Consider the following 13,575-nt stretch of genomic DNA (forward strand, 5'->3'; position numbering starts at 1 on the left):
GGGTTTGGTATAGAATTTACACCAAACATCGCTAGCCAGACACGTCGTCATTCAAACACATTCAGACCACCATGCGTTCGCCATGAAAGCTCGAAACATCTAATGAAAAATGTTCTCTATTCAAGAAAGCACGAGGTTATGTTAGCAGAAGACAGATACGGGTAGCAGGAAAGTCCATCATTTTTGACAGTGACTGATGTGAGGAAGCCCGGTAGTAAAATATCCCTCTTGCTGCTTGGCCATTACTCTATAACCGGGAAGTGCTAAGCCTAACATTAAGAACACTCTTATGGCTTTTAAAAAAGCAATATTTCCGGCAAAACTGCGGGAGGTACCATCGTGATATATGTCCGGATACTGGGTCAAATGACTGAGAGTGAGAGAGTTGATCTAGTGCACTTCCTAATATGGTAAATCCTCCGGCAGAGTTGTGGAAGAGCACTCTATGGTCGTGATGTGCATTTCTCTCGTGTACACAGAAACGACCATCCCGGAAATCCTGACGATCATCTGCCAGGCCAGGATGAGAGAGAGATCGCTCAATGTTGTTGGCAAAATCCTGTACATGGGAAATGAAGTCAATGGAATATTTGTACAATCGGACAGAAGACAGAATAATATGAACATATGATGTGTAGCTATAGCCTGTACCCTATTCTCGTCCTTACGGTCCTTACTTGTATATGTAAAGAGGTAAGCGAGTGCGATGGACGATCCTCATGTCAATGAGGTAAAACACATGAATACAAGATTTCTGAGGGAAATATGCTTAATCCTTTTCACATAATGTATATGGCCGCGCCGATGTCTGAATCCATAGCCCTTTGGCCACACAGCTGTGCATGCAACAAGGTACTCACCCACTAGAAGTGGCGGGTATTCAACTTCTCTAGTCTTTTGTATGTGTTCAGTGATAAGCATAGAAGCAGTGTAGAAGTATATTATATGAATGGTTTATTTATTGTGCGAATATAAACTCGTCGCAGCCTTTAGCTGAAATTGTGAGTTCATGTACATATACAAATTGCACAGGTTGACATAAACAATCAAGGTGACAATACATATTAAAAGATGAAATACATAATTAAAGTCGTAATGCATATATAAAAGGGTACAATTACATATTTAATGTAATTGTAATTGTTAATACAATTACATATTTAATAAAAATATTCTATTATGTTTGGTCTGATCGGGTCGGGATTGAACCAGAAACCTACATGAATGTATGCGGGCTCTCCTCTCTATCCATTAGGTAGGAGTCGTGATTGCTGTTCTTATGAAGCATATGTCTAAGGAGTTTCCTGAGCATGATAAATCCCTTCCTTAGTGTATGATACGTTGTCTTCCTTTTATCAATGATACTTCACCATGATAAATGTTGCTAGTTCTACGACCATAGTACACTTCATCCCTACAGCTTCCATTAAGCTGTCCCATCAAACTATCCTTTACATTTTCTTTCAGGTAAAAGCCACCATTTCCGGAGTATGTAAGCGTGTATAGAAAACGCTTTAGTAAGAGTAATGATTTGAGGAAAGATATCAGAAAAGCAGTAAATATTCTACCCAAACTAATGTGATTTGGGCAGTATATCATGTCTTTCCATTAACTTTTTCGTATGTGCAGACGCACGTACACAATATCAACAGCCCGAGGCGCTGTTCCACTGAACAAAGACGATGCCCTTCACATTACAGTGGATACGAAACACACGCCATAAACCATCAAAGCTTCAGCTTAACTATTTACAACCGGGACGAGATGAAAATCTGTACTACCTTTAAAGCTTGAAGCTCCTTGCTTTAAACAAGGAGCTTCCATGGCCTTGCTTTAAAAGTATAGCTCAACTAGCCTCGGCAACAGAGTCGCTCACACAATTGTACCCAGTCCTTGGGCCCTTGTCGTCTTGCCAAACGGTATACAGTGACGGTACAAGCGGTACAAGACTGGAAAAATACTTGGTCCCCTGATTCTCTGGACACACAGCCCGTCAATGATGATAATGACGATGACTTGATGATTCACTATGGGCGTTGGCCACTGAGTCACTCAAATAGCATGTACTGGATTTGGCGTCCATACATACAGAGACAAGTAACATAAATGCAATGCATGTGTGTGCCTCTGCGTTTTGCTTCACCATCAAGAGTACCAGTGCAACATTGTTTAATGGATTGAGAGTCAAAGAGGTCCTTGTACAGCAACTGACCGTGCAATCAGCCACTGGCGCTCGCCCACGCGTACATGTTTTGGCTTGCTGTGTTAACGGTCTCGGGTAGATCAACTCTGACATTAGTTCCTTGGAATAGCATCGGAAGCAGAGGTGGCGGGGGCGGCACGCTGGGAAAACTGCCCCCGTGGGTCGTCATCGTGAAGGTGGGAGGATGTGTTGCCAACAGGTGCAGAGGCTATGAGATGTTCCTGTTGCGGTTTGCGGTGAGCGTGGTTGCAGTGTGCACATGGTTGCAGTGTGCGCATGGTTACAGTGTGCACATGGTTGCAGTGTGAGCATGGTTGCAGTGTGCACATGGTTGCAGTGTGAGCATGGTTGCAGTGTGAGCATGGTTGCAGTGTGAGCATGGTTGCAGTGTGCTACTCTCCAAGCAGAGGTTTGGGTTTTGGGGGTATTTTTAGCGTGTTTTTAGGCCTTTTTATCGGGGTTTCTCTTTTGCACTGATTTTTTTTCCCACCAAACCAGTGGTGGGAAAAAAATTCAGTGCAAAAGAGAAACCCCGATAAAAAAGCCTAAAAACACGCTAAAAATACCCCCAAAACCCAAACCTCTGCTTGGAGAGTAGCAGTGTGCACTTGGTTACAGTGTGCGCATGGTTGCAGTGTGCACATGGTTGCAGTGTGCACATGGTTGCAGTGTGCACATGGTTGCAGCGTGAGCATGGTTGCAGTGTGCACATGGTTGCAGTGTGCGCATGGTTGCTAGCGTGAGCATGGTTGCCGTGTGCACATGGTTGCAGTGTGCAGTGTGAGCATTGTTGCAGTGTGCGCATGGTTGCAGTGCCAGTGAGCACATGGTTGCAGTGTGAGCATTGTTGCAGTGCGTATAAATGCCATGTACCCTTGATCTGTATATATGCACTCTTTAGAATCTAAGATGCTTTCCCAGTAAACTGAAATCATGAGCCTTTTTCAGGCTACATGATCAGACAAGCTTACTCGGTCGTGTCTCCCAAACGTACTGTTGTAAGCCATAAGCTAGGAATATACTCTTTTCCAAAGGGCACTGGAGAGACAAAGTTTCATCTATAATGTTATAAAATACAGGTATCAATCAATCCTAAAGGGTAGTTCTAGAGGCAAGGGAATCTATGGATCAAAGAGGATGAACGTGTAGAGTACTTCGACAAAATGAGCAGCTCAAAGTCTTGCAGTTGAAATATTCTTCCTGAAACTTCGTGGACTTTGGTTTGTCAAATGGTGAAAGTTTTTCTAGGTTTCAAAGTATTCGGATTCCATTCTGTAGTTCTAGACGTGGTGACAGTCTAGAAGGCCTGGAGGATGCCATTCTCCGTTGTACCACTCACGACGCCACGACGTATAAGTTCAAGGAAAGTCGTCGAGGCCTGTACAAATCACCAGGAAGAAGGATGAGGCAGTCGTTTCACAGCGACAACAGATGCCGTGCCTTGGGGATCACTGTAATTTCGGGACTGGAAAGTAATGCTTCCCTACTTTTTACCCTTTGCCTCAATGTCTCAAGTACCTGTTATTGCAGATTTCCACCGTTCAAGTACTGCTAAGTCTAAGATTGAGTGCCTGCAACGCCGTACCAACGCCGGCGGAACAAAAATTCTTGGAGAGGAAAACTTGAAATCCGTCCGGCCTCTGTACTAACTTGAGGTTTTTAATGACTCAAAGCTGTACAAGTTTTGGTGACTTTTAGTTCTAAAGCGTTGGTCTAAACCTTACGTGTCAATCATGTTATTTTATCTCCCGTTTTTCGTACCTAAGTTAACTTAATGTCCTTCCACATAGTATACATCTTCGTATGTAGGTCGTGCCATTTCGGTTTCCTTAGCCCTTGGGCCACACATCAGCAGTCAGGAGGTTCAACGTCCCTAGACACTTTTCCATAAGTTTTGGATGCTAAATAGAGCGTACAATCTTCTTCCAAGTTAAGACCAAGTGCAAAGTGAGCACACTGCCTACAAGGCAATTGCACCGTAAATCTTTCGTCCCTGCATTTGAAAATGTCGTTTTCCCCGTCAAGACGATTTCATTTCCTCTATCCCCAAGGACTATTTTTGTTGTTTTTAGTTGTCGTGACTGTATTTGCGTCTCTGGTCATAAACCCTATGTATCGGCGGCGCCAGTCTAGAGCCTTATACTGAAGGCCCATAATACTGCCGCATATGGATTCAGGCATATTCATACAGGATGTATCAAACTACAAATGGCAACTGTAAGCCGCGCCACTTTATGTCAGAGGCTGGTGCGTCGGCCAAGATTACGGCTGAGTGCTCGCTGTGCGATGTTTGCCGGATATATCGGCAGCATGAAGCGAGGGGAACCGTAATCTTTTACGACCCTTAACAGCTGCGCCATGATAGGCCGATTGTAAACACCGAGATGATGGCCGCGACGACTGTAAAAGCAGATTTGGCTCGAGGAGACAAGATATGGTAGTGATAACACGACACATCGCGCTGTATAACCACCGTTTACATTATCTGAGCTACAAGCACCATAGATTACACTTGTTTGTGAAGTTCAGACGTTAGTTTGAAAGGTTGGATAACTACTGTGTACGTCAGCAGCGATTTTGTATGATGCATTGCTATATATGAAATGCAGAGGAAACAGATTCATTTTCCAATATTCGTGGTGTGTTTTTTTGTGCCATGTTTCTTTCCTTGTTCTTTTTCCTATCTTAAGTCACGTTGTTTGTTAATTTTGCAAATAAAGGCTTTTCTGATATTTTGTTTACAAGACAGTTCTGTTACATAGCACAGGCAACTTGTCTCATTTGTATGTATGCCAGGCAATAAAATATTGTCAAAGCTATAAGGAGGAATGTTTGAACACGCTGTTACTTCGCAATACAAGATCTATAGCTATATATCCTTCGCGAAGAGGGTAGTAGAGGCTAGTAATATGTCTTGCGTGTTTATCTGTCTGCTTGTGAATAAAACAGCATAAATCGAGCAGTCATGAACGGATCTTTATTATATTTGGTACGTGAGCAGGTACTAGTACGTATGATTATGGCCTCTCTAGCACATTCCTATGGTACTGCAGCAGAACCTCAAGTTTTCGTATAATGCATCTCTTGATCTTACTATGTTATATTTATAAACCAGTAGTTTTAGGTACACTTTTGGACCCACTGCCACCTTTTGTGGAACTGCAAGGATCATTTTGTTCGAGACTTGGAAATAGAATAACTCTCGAAGGCTTGAATTTATGTTTTTATGCATTGCCACGTGCAGATATGCAGAGAAATTCCTGCATTGTTCAGACTGCATATTTCTTCAACTTCGCTTCTCAGACACCTACATCCATTCATCCTTCCATAGGCTATACAGTTGTTGTAGCAAGGCCAATGTCGATCTCTTCTATCAACAAAAGTGTATACAGTTTCAAACATACAGATTGACGACGCTTCACTAGGCTTAAGACGTGATCCAGCATTTTGCAAGTCCATTAAGGGATTAGATGTAGACATGGTGACAGAGGGCCAACAACAGAACACAGTAAGTGTTTAAAAGCGTGGGGAGATGTATGTGAACCGCATGAAGTAACATATGAATTATTGTTTCCTGGCAACGATGAGTAACCCTGTAACTTCTCAATACAATATATATTACCTCCGCCAAGAAGGGTATATTCCTAGTCTCCACCAGACTCCTTTGGGGATTTAATTAGCTAGAGGAGTTGACCGGTCAGAGAGGGTCCATGTGCGTGCACGTGCAAGCAAATTGACCCTCTCTGGCCAATTAAGTCCCCTTTCAGGCCGATTTCTACTATTTATTCAGCCTGCAAAGGAGTCTGGTGGAGACTATCATATTCCTACCTGTTGGCCTGTTGGCCTGTTGGCCATGTTTTCATTCTAGTTGATTATAGAATGGATACAATAAAGAACACACAGTGGTACAGCGACTATGTAATAAAGCAAGGTTCAATAACTGGTAAGGTATGGATACATTAAAATGACGGACTTGTCTCTCTTGCCTCATAAACGACAAGCCAATTGCAAGACGAACCGTTCGCAGTTTGTGGGTCTACATTAGGGACAGGCGCCATGCACAATAATTGTACACGAAGGACAAATAAGAACCCAAGATTAGATTTATCGCCGACAAATAACTTAGTCAAGTACTTCTTCTTTTCCCCCTGGGAATTACTTTTACCAAAATATATACGTGCGTTTATTTTGGGCCAATTTGACACATTAATTTCATAACATGGTAGTGTACTTTGGTCCTTGTTCTGGTTTTGTGTTTCCCATGAGTATAATACCAACACTTTTTATAGCTGTAAATTGTTCCGAAGAAGCTAGTTTTTACGATGAAGCAGTAAAAATACATTTATAGACTGTCTATTACAGTCAAGACAGGAAAGATGAAAAGACTTATATAATATAAAGATATAAATTCCAAACCATCATAAAAACAGCAATGAGTTATTTTCAAATATTGTGCTTATATACATATATTCATATCTTGCCTCGAACTAGAAAACTATGGGTACGCAGTGATGATATTTTATGCAAAACCTATGATAACTAATCTAGTATGGAGAGAGATATATATGTCATTTTGATACTGAATTTTTCTTTCCCGATTTTGTAGTGGCCTTGGAAATGGCGGACAGCGCAGAGGATGCTGGGAGTCTTTTCTTCAGGTTCGCCCAGCCTTTCCTATTGCCAGCCTGGGACTTAGTGGAGCGATTCAAACGATCTGAAAAGAAAAATAACATAGTACATGAAAAGAGATAATGATGATTTGTTCAGACATTAATAGATAATATCTTTTGTTGTTTTTTAATATTTTCTAATATGTCATATCTGACGTTAACAATAGTACGGATATATACCTCAGTGTTTGTTTCTTCGAGATCCTATACACGGCTACTTTATTGGTGAATGACTAATTGGAAAAATGCCAAAATTATACAATAACTGTAATTTTTTTCATTTTTATATTTCAAAGCGTTTTACACCTTGTAGTTTTTCTGGTGGTCATATTGTATGGCAAACATTTCTGGACTTAGAGACTCATAAACAACGTGTACCATTAAATCGATGGCTAAAATCGCAGTGCGAGACAAATCCGAGATCGTTGGACGCATCAGCAGCGTCACCAAGCGGAATCTTCTAGTAGTACAGATGGTGATAAGCTGCTATTAAAACCAAGATGTCCTACCTGACAAACCCGGGCAGTTTTTCTCTGTGTTGCTGATGATGGGTTCATATCGTGTGGGTTCGTTCTCAACTTCACTTTCTGAGGTCAGAAAAGGAGAAAGGCAGATTAGCTGTATGTGTACTAGTACACAGTATTATATGGTAAGATGGAATGATCTTAATCTTCGAATAACACCACATGCATCTCTTGTAAATTTCAGGAATGCTTTGCAAGGCAGTTGAACTTACTTATGACTTTGATGAGGAAGTAGACACCTCTCGGCTCCAGGACGTCGTTAGCGTAGGTGGAAATGGTTTGACTCTCGGACAAGTTTTTCACGTTCCCCTGATCGTCCGCTAGGTCAATGACCGCTGGAAATGGGAGAATAACTCGATGAGCAGTGCATGTTTTTTTCTTATACAGCACAATTAAGATAGAAGACGAAAAGCACGATCTATGAAATTTGCGACAGGAAATTGGAAAGAATCCGAACTGTATATTCATAAGCATTTTCGTCAAGCATTGTCACCAAGAAACGTTGCTACCACTAGTACTACAGTATTCTTTTAGATGATTCAGGGCTCTAGACTGAAGTTTCTCCCTTAAGAAATAAAGACAATGTACAGAATGTTAGCCTGAAGTCCAGCCTTGATAGCTTTGCCCCGCTCCCCAAGATTCGCTACCCCACCAACAAGGGGGCGGACCAAAGCTAAAATGTCTGGACTCCAGGCTGACAGAATGTTGTAAAGCTACATGTAGTGTAACAGTGACACCGTCTCATTACTGAGCCTAAATTACACGGTAGAGCGCGCTCTTTGTTCCGACGCCGTCTGGAAGACTGAGTTCGGGTGAAGCTATGATTACAGAGGCGTCTGATCCTTAAGCCCTTAGGGCTGGGGGGATCCATAACAACCTGTGGCGGATGTTGTTCAAATGTTCATTTCATTTCTTCATGTGTGTAACTAACTACGCTATTACGTAGTCCATATACGTAGTCTATATTCGATGAACGTGGCAGATTAGGGACAAATTTTCATGCTAGTCGTGTTTTTATACGTTTATTACTTTTAGGACCTGTAGTTTACACGTGGTAAGCGTTGATAGTGAGTGAGAGGAAGTTTTATGGACGCGTGATCCTGTCTCAGTTTTTTGACCGAAAACTGCAGACAGTAAAGTCGTCAGAGGCGCCTCGCTGGAGGCTACATTTTTACGGGTGTAGAATTGCTTTTAACTATAGCTTCTAGTTGGACAAAAATTGGTTACATAGCTGTATATATATAGAAACCCATCAAGTTTAATCTCCAAGCAGATGTCAAGGGGAAGCTCGTAATTTTTTGTGATGGTTGGGCTTCTCTTTGTGATCCCGCTTTGTGATCCCGCTTTGTGATCCCGCTTTGGGCTGAGAGGCTCATAGAAGCCAGGCCGTCAGAAAAACGATCTGAGAGATTAAGTACGTGGTGCGTTCTGATCTTACCATCGTGGTCCAGTAGTTCGCACCTGCACTTCTGCTTGATGCACTTCAGTAACAGTTGGCTCTTGCAGTGGGGGTTGAAAATTTCCGTCTGGTTGTCTGTAAAATACGGACATGTCATTAACTGCGCATTGCATACATGGCTGTTTCTCTGAATGAGGGTGACAGCCATAAGAAAGGATTAATTACATATACCTTCCAGGACCTCTAATTATGTATCATTAGACTAGATTTCTAAGAGACAGCCCCTGGAGAATACCAGCATAGCAAGTGGCTCTTTTATGTTCTACTCTACTGTAATTTTGTCGCCAAGAGACGAAGAAAACAATCACCTATATACATATATCTGTCAGCACTGAACAACGTTTGCATAGAATGACATTTGCGGCGCTACAAATTAATGAACTATTTGAAAAACATTTCAATTCCTGCTTTCTGATACTTATTGTTACTTAGTTGTTGGTTCACCGGCTGTAATTCATCATCTTTGACTAGGACGTCAACCGGCTTTAATCTTTGGCTTGGACACCTGGTAAATTGTCTCTAAAGGTACAATACAAAAAGTAAAAGTAGTGTACTGCAGCTCTTTCAGAAGTAATCCTTGGCATTTGCAAGGAATAATTTGGATAATTCCAGGTATTCTCTACTGATCCTTTAGTTCCCATAAGTCTGTCTTATCTTTCTTAAGTACATATAAGTAGTTCTCAAATGCTTTATTTATTTATCAAGACCAAACAAAATATATTCTACAACAATCTATTCATAGCCTCTTAAGTTATTATATCCTGCTAAACCATAACCAAGCACTGTTACAAACGATAGACGCTGCCACAAACATAACCGTCTTGGAGAGGGTAAGAATAGTACCTCCAAAATAATGTTAATAAACCTAGTGTCAGATGTACAAGATGTACAGATGCCCTGTACAAGGCACTTGCCCCATTTTCCATAACAACACCACCCACACAACATGTACAATTAGGATCTCAAGTAAGTGCACTTAACCATCTGGTCTCTGGTAAAATCCTGAAGAGCTTTCGAAAATGGTCGTCGGCGCACTTTTTATCCGGATTTCCGGTATTCAAAATAATGGTATACGCACAAGGGGTTCATAATTGAACGTTCTCTACACTACAAAAGATATCTGTAGTCCAAGACCTATGCAGTAAAGTATACTTAAACGTCAAGGTCAGATGTTTCTTTTCAAGAATGGTCTTGTTTAGCCTTAGGGTTTAAGAAAAGATATCGTCCCTAATGCTTGTACCTAACCATATCCTTGAATATATATGAAAGAGACTGGAAAATGCTGGGATCAATATTTGAGGCTCCTAGCAGTCTAATAAACACAATGTTTTTGGTTTGAGGTTGTCTTGTTCTGCTCTATGGAACACAGACATTTTGAACGACACACGCGTCGGTATCTGCGCAAGGAAGGGTTGTTTACACAACAACTGGAAATAGAGACACGGACAGGTGACAGCCACGCTTAAATATAATTACTGGACTGTTCTAGCAAGCCCAATATGTAGATATAATAGGACATGACCCCGCAAAGTTGTGAATCAAGGATAGTATTGTCTAGATAGTGGTAGACAAGGATTATGTTCTACTGCTAGTAAACTACTATTTACACATACTTTTAGACCAACCGCAGACTATGGTTACCCTCGTTTCTAGATACCACAGAAGCTTTAACTGTCTTGTTATAGGCTAAAGATATGATGCAAAATAAAAGCTACTTTCTTTCACGAATCTAGAGAAAGCAAACAACGGCAAACCGACCTAACTACTATCTAAGACTTTATGGTGTGTGTACACACGCCTTATGTAAATAAACAGGTAGTAAACTATTGACGTACAGTATGTAGTAAATGCCTGATCTACTGGTATGTAACAGGTTGGATCATAAATGTAGCAAACACACGGGTGTTTTTGTCTGGGATGTTGGAAATCCTTTTTTCAACTACAACACTCTTGAACAGAAAGCAGGTATGAATTTCTCCAGGCGACATTGTTCTGTTCGAAGCTGCACGGGTTGCATTGTTCTGACCGCGATAAGAGATCATATAAAAGACATAATAACCAGCTGTTATAGGCACTTTTACACAGTGTTGCTAGCGCTGTGTGTAACATGGATAAACTCCTGGACAACTAATCTTTCCATTGTTAGATCGTATTCACCTGTATGGTGGTGTAGTTGTTCACAGACGTTTCCCCTTTAGATAGATATATTACATGCTTCGAAGTACTATTACACTTTGTAGACCCCCAAACATTTACCACAAGGCTATATCAGATCTAGTCAACCTGTACTTTCTGAACCATATCACTGTTATGGTTATCACTTAAACTTGATTAGCAGTCGTCCCTAGATACTATAGTGTCTACAGTAATGCTGTTTCTCACCTCCATACTTCACAGTGATGAAGTACTGTACCGTCGGCTCCATGTCGATAGGTCTCGAGTGTTGTGACATCGCCCCTGTTGGTCTCTTAACGGCCCGACCTTATTGAAAGAATTCTGACCTTTCTGAAACGGGTTGTTGCACACAGAATCACAACAAAAGTGTTGTCCCCTCTCTTTAGGTCTCAGCACTGTTGTGCACTAGTTACTGTATACAGGACACGGGCGAGGGAAGCTTGGGGTAAACTTGTAAGGTAATACTGCGGTGCTAGGCGCGCCTGTGCATTGTGTCGCGAACGCGATCCTCTTGTTTTGTACGGTCGGTTGGGGGCTGTTTTGTTCGGCCGGGCAACAGAGCGTGAAACCCACCTGGCAACATTTGGGACTGCACAGGTAACCTTATAGTTTTCTGTCAGTCAAAAGGTGAACTATGACCGGGAACAATAATGATCGAAAAAGCAGCATGGTTTGTATTTTAAGGACAAGTAAGATTTACATCGTAATTGATCATAGCATGACAGGATCTCTGTCTTTGTATCTATTTGTTGTTGCTCCAACATAATGACGGAAGTCCCACTTGTTAAGTTAATTAAATGCGTTAAAATTGGCCAATTCACCGTCCTCGGAGACCCCATGGCTAATCGTATGCAGTCCGTAATAGGACGATGTATGTCATTAGTTGATTTGAAATTAACGCTTTTGATGTGATTAATTAAGGGTGGGTCTATATAAACCTTAGACGAAATACGTTTTGAGACAATACCAAAGTCACTAGGGAACTTTTCCTTCGTTTTTCTGACACTTGTCCTGCCATATTTCCACCCACAGCTTCCCATGATCCAGTATGCTGTTCACAATAAAAAATGGACATTCTGTGCACAGTGAAATCTTTCACGAGCAAGCACGAATTGCGTCAAAGGGCATGAAAAGTGTTATCTTTTTCACTGAAATATATCTCCTACAAGTCCTAAAGCTGCCATTATCTCATGATCCAGCTACAATGACGATATGCTGTCCACAAATCATTATGGCACTCATCGGCACACAATGATATTTTATTTGAAAATATTACACAAGCAAGCACGAATTGCCACAAAGCCACGGCATGAAAATGAATCATCTCCTAAAAGTCCGAAAGTTACGCTTTTCGTCGGCTCTCATCGGTATCGACTTTATTGTGCCGGCTGACAGTTGCTACACGCAGTAGAGTCATCAGGTATAAGAACAGGGTCAAAGGTTACAGTAGCCTGCTCCAGCGATCTGAACGACACTTCAAGAATATTTTGTTATTTTGGCGAATAAAAGTGAAGTAACGTGAAGGAAGGATGTCCATAACGGCAGAATACATCAAGGAGAAGCTCCAACGTGAACTGGAGGCAACTCACATCGTAAGTATGGCTCACATATCTCGCATTTTCTGTTCATTCGCAGCCATATGCGTAAAATATGCGTATGCATGCAGCCCCCCTCCCCAAAAGCTAGGCCAAGACTTTGTTTAAAAATGGGATTAAAAGGAAATAGTGATTTGACACTGCTAAATAAATGGCTATAACTTTGAAGAAAGTAGGCTAGTTCTTTCTCTTCTCTATGTATTTCTCTAGTTATTTCAATGGTAAAATTTTATGGTGGTTTTTCATCTTGGTACTTGTTGTTTTTTCTTTGCAGGATGTTGAAGACACATCCCCCAACCACTGTGGTTCAGCGTTTAATGTCACCATTGTGTCAGCCAAGTTCGAAGGCAAGCCTCTGCTGCAGAGGCACAGGTTTGTACATGTCACTTGGTATTATGCTTGATCAGATATTTGTTAGATTAACTGAGTAAGACTAGATTAAAGAAATTTTCCTTCAAACAAATCAATGCCACCTTTGTATACAGTGATTCTGTGTTCAAATATCTCAGAACTGGTAAATTGTAAGTACCTATGTAGCCTATATCACGATGATGAGGCCAGTACAGTTGTGTAATTTTTATTGTATTACTGTTGCTGATTTTTATAAATAATCTTTATTTGCATTTAATCATGCCTGATGGCTAAATTTACAGTCAAAGATACTATTTGGTACAATACAATAATAGGAGACAGTCCATTCTAATCTTACACTGGCACATGCATTGTACACTACAGACTGGTGAATGCCTGCCTGGAGGAGGAGCTGAAAGACATCCACGCCTTCTCCCAGAAAACCTTAACTCCAGAACAGTGGCAGAAGCAGCAGAAATAATGGCAGCCTTCCTCCTCAGAACGACATGTAGTCATCTGAGCTGAAGCAGACACAATTCATATGCCACCAAAAAGAAATAATGTGAGGAAAGGATTCCCTTTTCAGGATTTATGTTGA

General features: G+C 41.3%; 2 protein-coding genes across 2 annotated transcripts; one reads left to right on the forward strand and one right to left on the reverse strand.

Moving 5' to 3' along the window:
• Positions 1-6,672: 6,672 nt before the first annotated feature.
• LOC109462157 lies at positions 6,673-11,677 on the reverse strand. Its single transcript, XM_019758652.1, has 5 exons — positions 11,239-11,677; positions 8,836-8,931; positions 7,610-7,732; positions 7,383-7,460; positions 6,673-6,917 (listed from the first exon to the last, which is right to left on the reverse strand). The coding sequence occupies exons 1-5, from the start codon at positions 11,306-11,308 to the stop codon at positions 6,772-6,774; spliced, it is 513 nt and encodes a 170-aa protein (XP_019614211.1). The 5' UTR covers positions 11,309-11,677; the 3' UTR covers positions 6,673-6,771.
• Positions 11,678-12,434: 757 nt separating this feature from the next.
• LOC109465753 (bolA-like protein 2) lies at positions 12,435-13,476 on the forward strand. The gene is made up of 3 exons (XM_019763181.1): positions 12,435-12,623; positions 12,901-12,998; positions 13,362-13,476. Exons 1-3 carry the CDS (start codon positions 12,561-12,563, stop codon positions 13,456-13,458), a joined length of 258 nt encoding a protein of 85 aa, XP_019618740.1. The 5' UTR covers positions 12,435-12,560; the 3' UTR covers positions 13,459-13,476.
• The last annotated feature ends 99 nt before the right edge of the window (positions 13,477-13,575 follow it).

This window comes from Branchiostoma belcheri, unplaced genomic scaffold, assembly GCF_001625305.1.
Source record: "Branchiostoma belcheri isolate BF01 breed outbred unplaced genomic scaffold, Haploidv18h27 scaffold1, whole genome shotgun sequence".
Classification (NCBI taxonomy): domain Eukaryota; kingdom Metazoa; phylum Chordata; class Leptocardii; order Amphioxiformes; family Branchiostomatidae; genus Branchiostoma; species Branchiostoma belcheri.